Source organism: Alternaria metachromatica (genome assembly GCF_023757995.1).
Source record: "Alternaria metachromatica strain BMP 0045 chromosome Unknown scaffold_23, whole genome shotgun sequence".
NCBI lineage: Eukaryota > Fungi > Ascomycota > Dothideomycetes > Pleosporales > Pleosporaceae > Alternaria > Alternaria metachromatica.
The window spans coordinates 15109-32351 of record NW_026055514.1 but is presented as its reverse complement, the minus strand read 5'-3'; the positions used below and the strand labels follow the sequence as shown (position 1 = coordinate 32351).

Sequence of the window (17243 nt, the reverse complement as noted above, 5' to 3'; positions counted from 1 at the left end):
GTTTGGGATATGGACACGTACGTACTGGTACCTGGGCACGCGATCGCATGATGGAGGGGCGGCGTTTGTTTGTGATGGGATAGGGGTATTTGGATAGTAATGATTGAATCATGATTATATGTTCTGGAACGCTTGCGTGAGATACGTATATGCTCGGGGCTCTTTAAATTTTGGTATGTCTACATCGCGTCGTCGCAGCCTCATCGCACCGCATGGCAAAGCAGATAGAAGCTGGCCTGCATCCTTGCCCACCCGTTTCAGCCCAAAGAGCCTCAATGCAAAACCCAAAACAAGGCGTGAGAACTTGCGTGCGCAATTACCATGCCAGGTGAGAGCGTGCAATAACCCTTGGCAATGACGTAGCCCGCCCACCCGGTCAAAGCTCCAGATCACGTAGCTCTAAATAGCCCCTCTAAAGCTTCCCCTCCATCCCACCACATCACTCGATACCCATTACACACACATCTCACTCTTCTCTACTTCACCACATCTTTCTCCGTGCGAGATCCAAGAAACACTACACGGATACCCACACGAACCACATCGAAAGACACAGTTGATTTGACAAAATGGCCCGCGGCAACTCCCCCCAAACCCAAGTCTTCTACAAGGGCTCCTCCGGCGACCAATTCTGCATCTTCGTCGAGAGCGTAGAGGAGCTTCAGAAGTGGAAGGCTGATAGCACGATTCCCATGGTTGATGTTGTGGCTGGGTGGAAAGTCCTTGTCCCCGAACACGGCAAGCAAGGTGTCCTCAACACGGCTAGCAAGCAGCAGCTTGAGAACGAGTTTGGTAAAGATGCCAAGGAGGATGATATCTTCAAGAAGATTCTGCAGGAGGGTAGTGTGCAGAGCTCTGAGGTACGTTCTTCCTTGCTGTGTTTTGTGTGAGATTGGGATACGACTTTTCGAGTCGTTTGCCCCGCCGTGCGTTGTAAGTACACTCGCTAACGCTCGTGTGTGAATAGAACTCCGAGCGCATCGGCATCACCAACGAGACCCAGGGCGGACGTCAGGCCCACTAAACGCTTCATTGCTGCTCCAGCTTCAGCGTCGGTGTCAATATGAACGACGAACGATTTCTTTTCGGATATGATATCATGATTTAGGAAGAGGGAGGGGTGGGATAGCCCGGCACGTAATACTGCTGGCTTGCAAGGAGGGCAAGGCATAAACAGCCTTGCCTGCATCCTGCATGTTTGATAGGTAGCATGAATGAGATGGATAACCTACAATATTGTCGGGCTTGAAGTCGAATGTGTGACGTGATGCTGCCTCATCTGTGATTTGAGCGTGGCTGTGTATGAGGGAGATGTGTAGGTGCTGGTGGTTTATGATCTACAACTGCACCTTGATGTACTTGAGCTGATGGCCCTAGAACTATTATGCCTATACCTTGGCCAACCGGACTGTTGATCGTGTTTAATGGGTTTTGTGGTAGATGCGACCCTGCTCTTCTCCCATCTTTGCCGTTACTCGTCTTCGATGTTTTCTTTCCTTTAGAACTGTAAGATCGGTCGATTGGAAAGATGCACTTCGACGCGTATAACGGGTTGATGGGATATACGGCGCTCATAGGACAGGATGGCTGTGGTATCGGCCAGGGAGAGGGGTTGGGTGAGAGGGAGTGTGTCGGTTGTTGTGGTGTGGTGGCAGGATGAAATGGTAGGTATGCGCGGCAATCTTCCCGTCGTCATTGAAGATCTAGGTAGAGCATGTTGCCAGTAACGGTCCTTTTTCGCTCCTTCGGAATCTAACGTTTTGATGGGCAGATAGTGATTGTAAGGCAGGAAAGCAGATCTAGCGACTACATCAAGATGGAAAAATGCAGAGTTGGTGACTTGACGTCGATGTAGCCTCCAGGGCGTTCAGGTCTTTCCTAGGTTGACGTGGGAGGAAGTCTGTCGATGTTGTAGTACGATGAAAGCTACAATGTGTATCTGGGTATTTCGCGATGCAACAATGCTCTCCAATGGTCACGAACTTTTGCAAATGTGGTTTCTGATAGGTAATCTAGGGTCAATGCCGACCACAACTCGGCTATTGATTGCCTAGCGCAGCACGACCATCTATCACTAATCCGTGAAGCGACCGAATACGGGAGGCAAAGTGTCTTGGTGGAGTCGCGCGCCGAATGTTGCAGCACTAAAGACTCTTCTAAAGAACACGAAGGACCGATGGAAGGGGAGGTTGTGCCGAGGTTGAGCCTACCTAGGTACTATGTCCTCATCCTTCAATGAAGACTCTTTGAGGTTTGGCATTCCAAGGTTTGTTCGGTGGGACGCTGTGTAACCTGTCAAATGAATGCACTGCCTCGTGCAATGTTGTGCGAAGTACCCCAATATCTTCTAGTTACACAAAATGTTTACTTGCAACAACAATGCACTCCCCAGGAAGATGACAGCGTAAGGCCCGGTAGATCGACAACACCTGCGTACCTTAATGAAAGCCAACGACAGTGCCGCGCCGAACATTCCGATGCAGACATCCAAAATACGAAGTCCGCGCGAAGCCACCAGAGAAAAAGGGTGTGCATGAAGTCGCAGTCCTGACGCAGGGCAAGCACGCCGTCTCTGAACGGTGTCGCAAGGCTGAGAGACCACCTGCATTCTGGCGTGCACCACCGTATTTAGAATTTTAGATTCTTGAGCTTGCAACGTCGACCTCGGGACCTTTCCCCCGTGCAACAGGACAAGACTACCAGGCACGTCATCCGCATAGCTCAAACACCACCATCCGCCGTGATACGAAGCGCTCATTACCGATACCGACTATTGGTCGATCCCACCGCCTTCGCTGTCATGGAAGCGAGAAGCGATGTAGACACGGGATATTATTGATGCGTGGATGTGGAATAGGAGCCGCGGAGTGAGAAAGGGACGGGTGTGGTTCAACATGCGACAACAGGCTCGTGTGTGAAGCGAGACATGGCAATTGGGTACAAAGCGCATACGTCCTACGTACACCTGTCTAATATAGCAATATAAGAGACGGATATCCGCAGGGTTGGTGAGAGAACAGCGAACAGTTGTAGCGCACAAGGGCGCGGAAAAGCCGGTTTTCTGGCTTGAATCATGCGAGAGCGTGCGAGGGTCCGCGACGGTCGAAATGGCGGGCGGCGATCGCTCGTATCGCATCGCATCGCAGAGCGGCTGGTAGGTAGGTAGGTAGGGTAGGTCACTCCTGCGCAGCAACAGTCGCAGTCGGTGTTCACTCTGCGGGCTCCAACAGCTTCAGACTGCATCCGCATTCCACCATTCCCACAATCAAAGACAGCGCGTTAGTTTCACTCTGCCTCAGCCACAAACATCGCATCGCCGCATGGGATGATCGCCGGCCCTGGTACCACCTCGCACCGCAACCTTTCTAAATTCCCGCCTGGCGCACGCTGCTGATACGAGGGCGAGGGCGGCCGCTCGGGCCTAGTGCAAGGAACGTGAGCGCCGCTGTGCATGGGTTGATGGTGGTGATGGTATTTCCCGATGACCTCACCGTGACCCGCCCAGCCTCTCGGTAACTAAACGAACGGACTGCGAGCAACCGAGGAGGGGGGCGTGAGCGTGATGCGTTGTGGAGACTGGTGTTTAATTGGTTTAATTGGATCGAATTGGACGGATGGGGTAAAGTTTGCTTGGGTGGGTCAGGGCTTCGTTCGGTGTATATCCAGGATGAGCGAGACTGGGGTTGGAGGCAAACGGGCGTGCGATCATCGTGCAGTGTCTTTGCTCCTTGGTCCCTTGTCTTTGAGTTTGTCTGCTTGCTTTCTACACTCTCGATTCTTTCGGGACTTTTGCTCGCTTCGCTTCTCTCACCTTCACCTTTCTCCACTATCGTCGGAGCTGGAAAAACGATCTCGACACCGACTGCAAGGATCGAGAAGTATTTTCAGGTACTGCCTTTGAGCCGAACAAGGGACCCATCTGGTGAACGCGCATTATGCCTACTCTTATGTGGTTGCGCACTGCTGCTGTTGTTGCTCTTGCGACACATGCGACCGCTCAGCAATGCTGTAAGATGGAATCGATATCGTCACGATGAGCGGCGACTGACTGACTGAACAGACTACCCTAATGGCAACGAGGCGCCGGATTCAGAAAAGCCCTGCTCGTCAGTAGAGGGTTCTGCTTGCTGTCCGGATACCTGGGAATGTCTAGACAATGGTCTCTGCCACTTACCGGCCGGTAACCTGTACGGCAGATACAGCTGTACAGACAAGGACTGGAAAGCAGAAGGCTGTGCCTCGAACATGTGCACAATCAACAACAGTAAGTACGTCGAATTCTCCAATTGATCGTTGCTAACATCCAGCAGATGTGAAAGCTGGTGGAGGCGAGTCGATCACACAATGCAAAGACCACGATGACCAGTGGTGCTGCAACGCAGACAACGTCAACGTAAAATGTTGCAAGGAATCACCATCGCCACGACCCTTCTTCGCGCTGCAGGACGGAGAGGCGTATGCGACAATTGGCCAAAACCAAGCATCAACTGCTCCCAACCTTGCGACTATCACCGGTCTGGCTTCGAGCGGCGGTGGATCAGGAGGAGGAAACCAAGCATCGAAGACGACAGCAGGAGGCTCTTCAGGCTCTCCCTCTACCGACGCCCCCAACTCCGGTTCTGCAACCGCCACGGCCGACGACGCCTCAACCACAGCCACGCCCTTCAGTTCCGTCATCCAAAGCCTCTCCACAAGTGCCGGCGGCGGCGTCGTCACAATCCAAAACACCGTCCTCGTAACCCCCACTCCCACCGCCGGCTCCAGCAACGCCAACAACGATTCCTCCTCCAACGGCGGCTCAAAATCCAACCTCGGTCTCATAATCGGCTGCGCAGTCGGCATCCCCCTCGCCCTCGCCCTCGTCGGCATAATCTTCTGGCTCCTCCGCAAGCGCCGCCAACAAAAAGCCATCCCCTACCACGACCCTTCCTCCGAAGTCGAAGGCGACAGCCCCCTCGTTGGCGCTGGAAAACTCAACAAGAGTAAGAAAGAAACATACCGCAACTCGCGCCCCGCGACCGCGGAAATCGACGGGAACCCAATTGGCGCGGGGCGCGCAAATCGCGTGTCTGAACTGCCGTCTGGAAACGGGTTTCAGCCGGGTCATCAGGGCACGCCGTATGGACCAGACGCCGTTGGAATTGGAGGCGGAAACGGTGATCCGAATAGGACGACTTGGGATACTATTCCTCCGCAGTACTCACCCGCTCAAGCTGCTTTCACACATCCTGAGGCTATGGAGCTGGCGGATACGAGTGTGCATCCGGTGTTAAATGAGAAGGGGCAGCCGTATCAGGCGTATAGGCCGCCGCAGCCTGTGGCGGAGCTGCCGAGTGTGACGACGCCGCCCGAGGATGTGGAGAAGGGGATGCATCATCGGTAGAGCGTGGATATGATATTGGGTGGGGGCGTTTTGGGAGTATACACAAAGGGATGGGATATGGGGCATTTCGGTCTTTTTTTTTTCGTTCTTGAAGCAAAATATAGGGATGATACCATGCACGGATTCTTTTCGTGTGTAATGAGTACGGGTTTCTTGAGAAGAGGGAGGAAGGTAGAGGGAGATGGGGAGGGAGATGGTGAGATAATCTTGAAATGCGAGATTCATGTAGCTATGTTGAGGTCTCCAAACTTCCGATAGACCTCATTCGAGAGTATCTTTCCGCTTTTGAGTCGACTATTGTTCAATGTATCTACATTGATGATGATACCACCAGTATAAGAATCATGAATCTTACGCGATATATTCACGCTCAACATACACAGATATCAACCTCGCTTTTCGGTGAGCTTGATGAGGAAAGGCGGTGTGTGGGGAAAGGGCAACGAGTCATGGACCGAGGCGGCATGTCGTCAGCCCTTGAGCCCTTGAATCTCGACCGTGAGATGCGAAAGATAAACGTGTCGCATCCGCCATTGTTCTCGACATACAGACCACAATCATCTTACATATATCTACGCATACTGTCAGGGTGCTAAGTCTTCCTCAAGAACCATGATACATCTCCCCGACGAGCTGATCCTCCACATCATCTCCTGTAAGCATCCGTGCTCCTCACGCGCATCCCCCACCGAGCGCTGACCCTCCCCCAGACCTCGAACCCTCGGAGCTCGTCGCCCTCCAACACGTGTCGCGCCGCTTCCTCAACCTCTCGCGCGACAACAACCTCTGGAAGTCGTTATGTTTCACCCACTCAACCGCTGAGCGCCGTCGCCGCCGCCTCGAAATCACCACCGACATCGACCCCCGCCTCGCCGAGCTGATACGCGCCGCCGACACGCTTGCCAACACCTTCGATACCTCTGTTCACGATGAAAGCGCGCCAAGTGCAGAGTCACAGCAGGAGCGCAACCAGGAAAAGCGGAGGCAGGCGCTGATTGCGAATTGGGATCCTAGTTACCCTGACGAGAAGGTGAATTGGTACCAGGACTTTATACAGCGCCATGCCGAGCAGAAGATTAGCTGGTTTCAGGATGCTGGGACGGAGGAGAGAGATGAGGGTGTCATAAGGAGGGAGGCTACAGGCGCGGGCATCTTGTTTGACAGCGACGGGCTAGCAGATAAGCTCATCGCCCCCCTCGACGATGGCAGTATCAGCATCTGGGACGCCTCAGCGAGCAGCGACCGACAAGGCAAGATGATAGCGAAGAGCGACATCGGGCTGCTACCAGGCAGAGGCTCAGACCTCGACTACGACACGCGCCTCACACAGAGCCAAGCCATCATGACAGAAACCGGTGCCGTCGAATGCGTGAGCATCGACAGCAAACTCCACAAAGGCTTCTTCGCCGTCAAAAACGCCCTCAACGAAGTCGACCTCAACACCCTCCAAGTCGTCTCACGGACGCCGTACCCCTTCCCCATCACCGCCCTCTCCGAAGCCCACCACCGCACCCCCCTCACAGTCGGCACAAACTGGACGCTCCACCTCCACGACTCGCGCAAACCGCCCGCACCGCCTTCCTCCGTCCGCTGCGAGCTCATCGGCGGCCCAACAGACAGCGACTTCTCGCGCCTCGACACCGGCGACTTTGACGGCCACGTCTCGCTCTCCCAGCCCGGTGCGCTATCTATACTCCATCTACCCACAACGCGCGACTGGGATGGAAACGGCGATATCTGGGTTGCAGGACGCTTCACCAGTATGTTGAACTTTGACCGGAGGTCTTTCCCTCGGTTACGCGGTACTGTGCATTCTGGCGCGAGGCTATCGTGTATCACGGCTATACCGCATCCTTTCGTGCCACAAGATCTGAGGCTGGGTCGACCGTACAGCAATCCGGCGTTGTTGCGCGACGCGAAATCTACGCCGGGATACACATTGATCGCAGCGGGTGAATACAAAGGCAAAGGCTCGCTGGAACTGTATGGCCTCTCGAATGAACCGTCTCGCTCCATCAACTCGAGCGACAGCCGCACGACGCGCAACCAGAAGGCGTATTATCAGAACAGACAAACGGCTAGTAGTTCCAAGTTGCTGGCTGTGGCGCCGCAGGGCACGAGACTTGTTTTCTCAGACGGAGATGGGAATTTGAAGTGGGTTGAACGGGATGGGAGTACGCCCGTGCGGCAGTTCAACATTAATGATTTCCAGAGGAGTAAGGATGGGGAGGCTGTGACGAGCCAGCATCATACCAGTAGTCTTGTTAATGCGACGCCGGATGAGGAGGCGGGGTGGGGGGATATTGTGCAGAAGATACTGCCTACGACGAACGCCTCTCTGCTTACGCCTTACTCTCCGGCTTCTTCTTCTGGGACTGAGTCGCTCGGTCTGAACAATCTTGTTCTGTGGACTGGAGACGGCAAGTTGGGGCTGTTGGGCTTTGGCAAGGAACCGCCGATGGCGAGGGACGTTTTTGAGGATGCGCTGGAGAGGCAGGGTGATGGGGGGGAGGGAGGGGAGAAGATGAGGGAGAGAATGTATGGGGTTGAGATGAGGAGGGCGTTGGAGCATCAGGCTAGGGAGTTGAGGTGGTTGAGGGGGTATGGACTGTGAATAAGAAGGGTAGAACATTCACTCAGAAAGAGCCTGGTTTGTATTGTGGTTCCTTGGGGGTGCTGGTGCCTGGTAGAGTTCTAGGGAGTACTTAGGGCTTCGCTCCTGCCCGGGTATAAGTACTTCGGCGCCTCCAGTACCTCCTCCTCAACCACCGAAAATGTCAGTCAACGCTTACGCCTCACCCATTGCTCTCGGCGACTCGAAACGCGCGAACCCAGACAAACACTCCTTCTTGGAATTCCCAGGCGAAATCCGCAATCAGATCTACGATTACATTCTCAAATCTCCGACACCGCTTGGAGTACGATACTACGGAATAGAGCCTTGGACTTGCGATCTGGGTCTATATTTCAACGGCCAGTCATGCATCCCGATAAATCTCTTCCTCTCCTGTCGAAAGCTATACCATGAGGCCGCTTCATCTTTCTATGCCAACAATACTTTTATGTTGAAACCGGATATCGTACGTTCAACATACCACTCCTACGCTGAGATATCTAGCACCTTCATCACTCGCTTAGGTACTCAAGCTCAGTGGCTCACTAAGATGGAACTTGATGTGAGCTCCCTAGCAGATTACCGATATCACAGAATTGACGAGGGGCTTGGCTTTGTATTCAAGGATTGGACCGAGCTTTTCGATGTTACTACTCTCCTTCGCGCCATCTGGAGTCGAGACTCGCCGGTGCTTGTTTCTTTCACCAGGTCGCCGGATCCCAGTACTTTTGAGTGTGACGCTACGGCCGTGACTGCTATCATCCAGTCTATCTGCCGGGGTCAACTTGGACTCCGGCGTTATGGACAGCAACTGCGCGCGGTTGCGCTGAAGCGAGATGGATCTGGCGGGATACTCAACTGGGGGACTACTCCAGCTACACCTCAGCCATGGCAATGCCCAGGTCGTTTCCAAGCGAACCCTGATTACCTGACAGACTTTATCGCTGAAGACAACGGGTCTCTGCTCAAGCTTATCTCGCAACGTAGCACACCCTTAACTTTGCTCACCCTTCCTGATTCTATCCAGGACCGCATCTTCAGCATGGTCGTACATCCCATCGAGGGAACAACCATCGATCTTGACAATGACACGAAATTCGATTGCGGACTCATCCACGTCAACAGACACTTCTACCGCACTTGGCGCGACAAGTTTCTCTTCGAGAACAAGTTCGTGTTGACCATGAGCACGAAGCAGATACAAACGAAATTCGACGACTTCAAAGACCTCCGCACCTTCCTCCGCAAGACCTACATGCCCAAGTCGACCTACTCAGATGGAGAGCCAGACACCATCACCGCGAGGATTGTCACCCGGGATAAGGCGCATCCACAGCCCGGTCCGTCGTACGTTCTGAGATTTGAGATGGGAGGCGCAGTCTCGCTTGCCGATGTGCGCATCAATGCGTTACCATTCGTCATGGAGACGTCGACTACGCAAGCATCAAACACAGTCACAATCCAAATTTGGACAACCCCCGGCACTGAGGGACCAGCAACCATGACTGCGTCTCATACCATGACACTCCACCAGCTGCGACTCAAAATCGTATTAGCGATAATGCACCACGTGTATTCCATCCCAACGTTCCACCGAGACGAACTCCCAGATTTCTGGATCAACGGCTTCGGAGACGTCGTCCCGACTCCTCCTCCTTCTTCTTCTTCTCCTCCTACCACTCCCACTAATACCCATGTACCATGCTCCCCCACCGGACCCTGGCACCCAGCCTCCACACTCACATACAACGCCGACTGGGACGAAGACAACTATTCCATCACAGAGCTCCATCCCATCGACTACGTCTACCGCAACAACGGCTGGGGATTCCATTCACAATGTGTGTATCCGGATAGTATCCATTGGCAGCTTTTTCCGTTTTGCAAGAGGACAAAGGAGGTGCTGCCGTATCTTGTGCGTTGTTTGGATGAGGCGGGGTTGCCGGATGACGATGACGATGACGGGATTTTTGGACAGTAAGTACTGGTTGTGAGGTTTTGAATTGTTAGTAGGAATGTGCTAATGGAGAATAGGCTGAGGGATACGGTTGTGATGTGTGAGTGCGACCGGGGGTATTGTCCGCGTGAAGAGAGGGATAGACAGTTTTTTGAGTATGGGGTTTAAGGGATTTGGGGAGGAGGGCTGGTGGCTACGTCGCTGGATTTGAGGCTATGGGTTAAGGTATGACGAAGCTCGGCGGGTATATTGCGGGTGGAGACGCAAATCAGCTTTCATGAGTATAGTAGTATGAAGAATTCAATGCGAGGATGTGTTTGTGGAAGACGCTGGATGATTGTGATGTATGCTTAGTAACTAGCGTTGTCGCGTCGCGTTCGGACGCAAATCAGGGTCTGTAGTCGTCACTCCGCTTGTCGACAAACCTCATATGTCGCAATCACCAGATGTCGCTTCCTGGAGTGATTGATGCATCGCATTTCTGTCCACGATCGTGCGCATGTATATGCGCTTAACTCGTTCGTTCCGACGATCGTCGTTTATGATGGCGCCCAAGCTCTGGACGATGCGGCGTCCTCAAAGTTGCGGGCTCGCGATGAGCAATCTATGTCACCGGCGGCCACATCACACTGAAGGCGTTACAGTGCCTTATCTGATCTCTCATTCCTTCGATATTTCCTATTAATGAAACAGATCCCCTTGGCTCGGTAAAGTCAGGTCCCCACTGCCTTCCGGGTCCTGGTGCCTAGCGTTCGTCTGGGTTATAAACACCCAAGCTTTACCTGAAGGTACAAGCACCATCGCCAACTCGGCCAATTTGTCCTCAGGTTTCTGTATTGGCCGACGAACTCAACCCCAGCAGCGTGATGGATGACCAGAAGCTCCTTCCTCCTCTCGCACGCGGCGACTCGAAGCGCGCTGACCCAAACAAGCTTTCGATCCTCGATCTACCGGGCGAGACTCGAAACCAGATTTTTGACTACTTGCTCAACTTTCACGCCCCACTGGATATATATCACCAGAGATATCATTTGGATCAAAATGGTCTGCTGCAAATGCGTCTCGGCTGCGGCGTACGGATTCCTGTAGCCCTCTTTGCGTCGTGTCGGACACTGTATCGTGAAGCAGTTTCCGCCTTTTACTCTGGCAATACCTTCGCCATAGGACTCGAAGGCGGCGGCATTATCTACCCTATACCATTCAGCCGTGGTTATAACTTTCCCATGGGATCCAACAGCTACTACTCTCCGAGTACCGCAGCCCCACATCGCGTTCCCATCGAATTGCCTGGCGCTTTCTTCGCAAATCTTGGTACGCAAGTGTGCTGGCTTAAGAAGATTGTGCTTGACCTCATGGATCTTCCGAACGCAAGCTTTTACAAAGGTAGTTCGCTCAGGTCGCTTCCCGAGAATATTGCTCATGACGATGGGCTCGCATTATTCAAAATCACGCCTGTCCTACGCGCTATTTGGAGTATAGGACGGGATATCGACTTCTCCTTTACCCACAGCAAGTGTTTGCCAATCCTAGGCCCCTCGGGTTTGGCATGCAACGCCCCAGCCATGAGCGCTATGGTTCGCTCCATTCTAGAAGGTCAGCTACGATTACGAACATACGGTCGGCTGCTATGTGTGGTAGCCCTGGACCGGAATGGCGCTGGAGGTATAGTCGGCTGGGGCACCACTAACCCCATATCGTCAGACGCGTCTCCCACACGTGGACAAATCCGCGCCGACATGTATTTCGTTTCTAGTTTTATCGCCAAGAATGGTGGCCGTCGACTGGAAATGAGCGAGCGAGAGAAGCCGCTGAATCTTTTAGACTTCCCCCGCCCCCTTCTCGATCGTATCCTCAATATGGTCGTGCACCCTAGTGAAGGCTATCGAGTTAACCTAGGCAAAGATAACAAGATTAACTGTGGTCTCATTCACGTCAATCGGAAACTTCATAAACGGTGGCGCGATGAAGTACTCTTCCGGGACAACCGCTTCGAGTTAGTCTTGACGACAGACTGCACGCGTACCGACTTCGATCAGTTCAAGCATTTGCGAAGATCTCTCAGGAAGACGTATGATACTCGTACCACCTATGTCGAAACGCGGACTCTTGCAACCGGCGGATATCTCAAAAACAAGATGCGGTATACTCTCAAGTTTGAAGCAAACGATCCCATCTCACTAAGCGAAGTCCGTATCAGCGTCCTCCCCCTGGTCATGGAGACGTCTACTACTCGTGGAGACGACGCAGTCACGATCGAAGTCTGGGTTGAGAACAGCGAGGGAATATCCAGCCTAGCCACTTCACATACCCTGACACTCCACGAGCTGCGCGTAAACATCGCTACCGTCATGATGAAAAACTTCTACCTGACAGGAAACAAACTCGTACCAGACTTCTGGATCAACGGATTCGGAGAAGTCGTGCAAGTCGAGGACGTCAATGAGGATATGCCTGTCTTGGGCGGGGCTTGGGACCCAGCTTCGGAGCTTACTGCTATCGACGACCACGGTTTCAAGGTACTAAAGCTACATCCTATCGACATTAATTACCGAGGTAATGAGACACCAGCGAGGCCTGTTGTTCATTTTGTAGAGTCTCAATTCTTTCCGTTCCGGAGAGAGGTTAAGGAAATTCTACCGTACCTCATCAAGAGTATTGAAACGACGGGAGGGCCGTGCAGGGACATGTTCAGTCGGTGAGTGTTTATTTTCACACGATCGTTTTTGTCTTTTTTTGTTATATACTGATGAGTTTCCAGGTCGATGATGACGCAACCATTTCATTACAAGGAGCTCAAGGAGCTCAATACGGACTACGGAAGTGACAATAGCGACGATGTAGAGTAAGCTTCGAAGCTTACGGCTGAGTAAAGAGATGTTTGAGAGTATGTAGATGTTGCTTCCGTAACGTGCGACAGAGGAATATTTCCTAGCCTTCCGAGCTTCAGGTGATACTTAGTTGTTTGGGCCGCGACCAGGTATACCGCGGTATGCGGACTCGGAAACACGAGTTCGACAGATACATAGCGAGGGAAATAAAACGAATGATCTCGACACTTGGAGGTTCTCGCGACCCTTGTAACATGCGTCATTGCGTCGGTGCCACTCCTCGACCATGGTGCTATGACTCCGCAACGTTGACTCTGCATCTGTCAGTGACGGCACGACCTTTTCCATCCACCACGCTCAACGACACTATAACTTCAGTCGTCATGGTACGTCGTCGCACACTGACAAGAGTAGGGTCAAGTACTTTTGATGCAAGACGTCCTCGATCGAAGTAGTGGACTTGTTACATCTTGCTCGAGATGGAAAATGGATAAGTTGTGTTGCATCTCTCAGAAGATGAAGCGAGTGCTGGGTATCTAATCACGCCAACCTCCAGATCACGACTCACCGTCTTTGCGCATTTACACTCGTCAACGGAGGGTATACAGCACCCGGCCTCATGGCTTCAAACACTCAAGTATTTACCTCTTTTCTTTCCCTGCATTCACTCTCGTACTTTCCATACACACGCAACCACTGACAAAGCAATTAATAGTAGGGTCTCGCTATGCGCAGTTTCACTGAGCACGGCCAGGTCTACGTTGCACCCGATATTAGTGCCTAGTGTTCTCCAGGGGAGTACTTGAGACTTCGCTTTCTACCATGTAGGACCACTGTCGCCGCCTCAACCACCTTTCGCTCAACTGCTGGAAATTTCAGCTTCAGACAGGTTGTACATGAAGTACAAGGACATGATCGACTTTGATAATCTTCCCGCGTCCATACTCGGCATGGACAACTTCCACCCCGTCTCACCCCTCCGTCTCGGACATTCGAAGTCCGCCGATCCAGAGAAGCCTTCGATTTTAGATCTTCCGGGCGAGCTTCGCAACCAGATCTTTGCTTACCTGGTTACATTTCCCTTTCCAGTGAACGTGGAGTTTGGCACTCACTATCGCATGTTCCTCAGAAGAGCCGATCGGCTTCGTTTTGCTACTTGGCTCTTCCCTCCTATTGACCTCTTCAGGTCATGCCGAACGCTGTATCGCGAAGCGGGTACTATGCTCTACTCGAACAACACGTTCCTGTTCTCGCGCTATTTTCCCAATGAACACAACGAACAAGACCTACCTGGTTCGCTTGTCGAGATACCTCGCGAGTTCTTCAGCCGTCTCGGCTCACAAGCGCACTGGCTGCGTAGCATTGTCTTAGACCTAGATCAGCTACAGCCCATGAACTGCTTCAGAGGCGAAGCTCGACTAGACCATTCTTTCGAGGCACGAGAAGCGGTGTTTGACGAGAAGCTGGAGCTTTTCGAGGTTACTCCTCTCCTGCGAGCTATCTGGCGCCTCAATGCTGACGTGGACGTCACCTTCACGCAGAGCTTTGGCCCTCTCAACGTGCATGACAAGGAGTATGTTCAATATCACGCTTCATCTCTGACTGCTGTAATGCGGTCTATTCTTCAGGGGCAACTAAAGTTACGACAATATGGAAAGCTGGTTGCCGCTGTTGGTATACGACGAGATGCATCCGGAGGGACTATCAACTGGGGTACTACACATTACGACCTTCGCGGTGGACATCCACAACCGGTCAGGATCCTTCCTGGTCCAGAGCATATGTCTACCTTTGTGGCGGAGGACGATGGATCTCGACTCGAGCTTGTGAGCAGCAATCAAGCTAATCTGCTCGGGCTGCCTGGACGCCTACGTAAGCGCATCTTTAATATGGTTATCACCCCTATCAAAGGAATATCTATCGATGTCGACAAGGAGACTAAGTTCAACTGTGGCTTGCTGCATACGAGCCAAGAGATCTACCAGCGCTGGAGGTCTTTATTCCTTTACCAGAACAACTTCGTCCTTACAACAACAACAACAACGAGCGATACGCGTACCACATTCGATAACTTTGACAAGTTGCGGCAGTTCCTCCGCAAGACGTACAAATTCAACGGCTACGGCGGCCATGAGTCAACGACGACAATTGGGACAGGGGGCCATTCTCGCCGGGGGACTGGCGTAATATATATCCTCAAATTCGACCTCAGGAGCCCAGCTACTTTGGGCGATATCCGCATCAAGATCCTTCCTTTCGTAATGGAAACCTCAACCACATCGCCCAGTCAGGAGGTGACAATCCAGATATGGGCCCCAACACCCGGAGGATCATCGACCATGACAGCTAGCCACACCATAACCCTCCGCAAGCTGCGACTAGATGTCGTAAAAGCCATTCTGGACTATGCATTTGCAGGGCCCTACGATTGCAACCCATATTTACCCGACTTCTGGATCAACGGGTTTGGAGAAGTCGTCGAGACCCTCGATCGTTCGGGTGAGGACACGGGTAGTGCCTGGAAGCCTGCCTCTGAACTCGTGTTTGACGCGATATACCACTCTGTTGTTAGTCTCCATCCGATCGATCGGAATTATCGAGGGCGTGAGGCTAATCCGAGGTGCGATTTCTATGAAACAAAGCAGTTTTTCCCTTTCCGGGGCGAGACAGAGGAGGTTTTGCCGTATCTTATGAGTACGATGGAGCCTTATCCTTGGTTTTTCAAGAAGTAAGTTGTTGTGTCCTTGTTTCTTTGGTCTTCTTGGTGGTTTTACTGACGGGGTGTAGTTTAAAGGCTCCGCCGTTCCGGTGCAGCTGTGAAGAGTTCTGTCCGCTCAAGGACGACGATGACGCAAGCAGTAAGGTTGATGACTAGGACACATAGAAAACTGTAGCAGAGTCCGGTAGATGGGTAGTTAGGTGAAGGCGAGATTTTGCGGAGTTGAAATATTGATACAGAGGCTCATCTTGGTATTACTTCAAAGCTCTAGGACATACGCGTTCCAGTCAGAATGACTCCTCGAGCCCGCTAGCTATGACTCTAAGTCGATGACTGCGCGCGTGTTAGTCACGTACAGCCACATCATCGGCTTATCTATATTGCCTGCAATGGGTATGAAGTTCAGTTCTCAGCGACTTCTCACACTTTGTCCGATGCATGTCATAGCTATGAGTGTATGTAATGCACAGACGATGAGCTCTAAACACAGGCATGAAAGGTTGCTTCGCCTCCTAAGCTCTCTCCCTGTATCCTCTAGGTATCTCACACACATAATTACACATTATGCGCGCTACTACAACGTCTTACAGTAGTCATCAGTTAAGACCCGCCGTACCTAATATTCCATCTTTCCTCGCCCTCTCCGCCGAACTCCGCAACAAGATCTACCACCATATCTGCCACCGCCCCTCCCCAATTCGCCTGTACTTCTACCAAGATCCCAGAAGCAACACGCCCAAACCAGTCGTGCCATATGCATCCAACACCACAATACCCACTTCTTTCTTCTTGACGTGTCGGCAGATCAACGCAGAAGCATCATCAATCTTCTACTCCACCAACACTTTCCTGCTGAACCGATCAAGCAAATTTGCTACTTTCGCGCGCCCGTGTTTTGTCAGCGCGCTCGTCAAGTTTCTCGATACTCTGGGTTCGAGAGCTGGGCTTGTGAGAAGTGTTGTTTTCGATACCTTCGCTTTCCCAGATAGTGTATTTCTCTATACTTATCTGGACAGAAAGGCGAGGGTCTTTGATACTAGAATGGATGTTGTGGAAATTACGGTGTTACTCCGAGTGGCTTGGAGTCGCGGTCTTGACTTTGAGATTAGGCTTATCGATGTGGATGATGCGGGTGTGGAGAAAGAGAGAGCGGAGTATTGGATGGGGAATCTTGAAAGAGAATGCGCTAAGAAGGTTGTGAGCGTTGTTAATGCACTGCTTAAGGGGCAGATGGGGCTTAGGGAGAAGAGAGATGCGGTGCGTGCCGTGGCGGTCAGGAAGGATGGTTCTGGAGGCATAATTTGTTGGACTGATGTTTCCAGTGATGGTCGGAGGACTACACTGCCTCGTTGCCATTGCGACCCGATGACCGAGTTCACTACGAAAAGCGGAGGGAAAGAGCTGAAGCTCGAAACATTCACCACTCTCTAGCCTCGCGGAAGCAGCAATCTTGGCGTTTCACTCTACTCGTGGGACTAAGGCTACAGCATTGCGAACAACCGTGTGAGAACCTCTAGTCTCTACCCCTATATACTGTGGGGGGTCTCAGCAATACTCCCGCTCACAGCAGAGCTCTCGACCATCCACCTCGTCCACTCCGCCCACCAAACTCATTGCTTGATCCTGAAGAGACGTTAAAATGCCTCCATATATCATCCCCTCAGCTATAGCCACAGGCGAATCAACGCCGGTAGACCCAAGCAGGCACTCTCTTGTCAAGCTGCCCGCTGAGATTCGAAACC

At 52.3% G+C, this 17243-nt stretch overlaps 6 protein-coding genes across 6 annotated transcripts; all 6 read left to right on the top strand.

The window, feature by feature from the left end:
* Nucleotides 1–569: 569 nt before the first annotated feature.
* Nucleotides 570–1024, top strand: J4E83_008214 (uncharacterized protein; the record flags this gene model as incomplete). Its single annotated transcript, XM_049335111.1, has 2 exons — nt 570–860; nt 968–1024. The coding sequence occupies 2 exons, from the start codon at nt 570–572 to the stop codon at nt 1022–1024; spliced, it is 348 nt and encodes a 115-aa protein (XP_049185650.1).
* A 3221-nt stretch (nt 1025–4245) lies between these two features.
* On the top strand, nt 4246–5383 carry J4E83_008213 (uncharacterized protein; the record flags this gene model as incomplete). Its single annotated transcript, XM_049335110.1, has 2 exons — nt 4246–4264; nt 4311–5383. The coding sequence occupies 2 exons, from the start codon at nt 4246–4248 to the stop codon at nt 5381–5383; spliced, it is 1092 nt and encodes a 363-aa protein (XP_049185649.1).
* A 612-nt stretch (nt 5384–5995) lies between these two features.
* J4E83_008212 (uncharacterized protein) lies at nt 5996–7997 on the top strand (the record flags this gene model as incomplete). Its single annotated transcript, XM_049335109.1, has 2 exons — nt 5996–6038; nt 6094–7997. The coding sequence occupies 2 exons, from the start codon at nt 5996–5998 to the stop codon at nt 7995–7997; spliced, it is 1947 nt and encodes a 648-aa protein (XP_049185648.1).
* Nucleotides 7998–8157: 160 nt separating this feature from the next.
* On the top strand, nt 8158–9978 carry J4E83_008211 (uncharacterized protein; the record flags this gene model as incomplete). Its single annotated transcript, XM_049335108.1, has 1 exon — nt 8158–9978. One exon carries the CDS (start codon nt 8158–8160, stop codon nt 9976–9978), a length of 1821 nt encoding a protein of 606 aa, XP_049185647.1.
* Nucleotides 9979–10820: 842 nt separating this feature from the next.
* J4E83_008210 (uncharacterized protein) lies at nt 10821–12800 on the top strand (the record flags this gene model as incomplete). Its single annotated transcript, XM_049335107.1, has 2 exons — nt 10821–12649; nt 12713–12800. The coding sequence occupies 2 exons, from the start codon at nt 10821–10823 to the stop codon at nt 12798–12800; spliced, it is 1917 nt and encodes a 638-aa protein (XP_049185646.1).
* Nucleotides 12801–13165: 365 nt separating this feature from the next.
* On the top strand, nt 13166–15514 carry J4E83_008209 (uncharacterized protein; the record flags this gene model as incomplete). The annotated part of the gene is made up of 2 exons (XM_049335106.1): nt 13166–13172; nt 13611–15514. The coding sequence occupies 2 exons, from the start codon at nt 13166–13168 to the stop codon at nt 15512–15514; spliced, it is 1911 nt and encodes a 636-aa protein (XP_049185645.1).
* Nucleotides 15515–17243: the final 1729 nt, after the last annotated feature.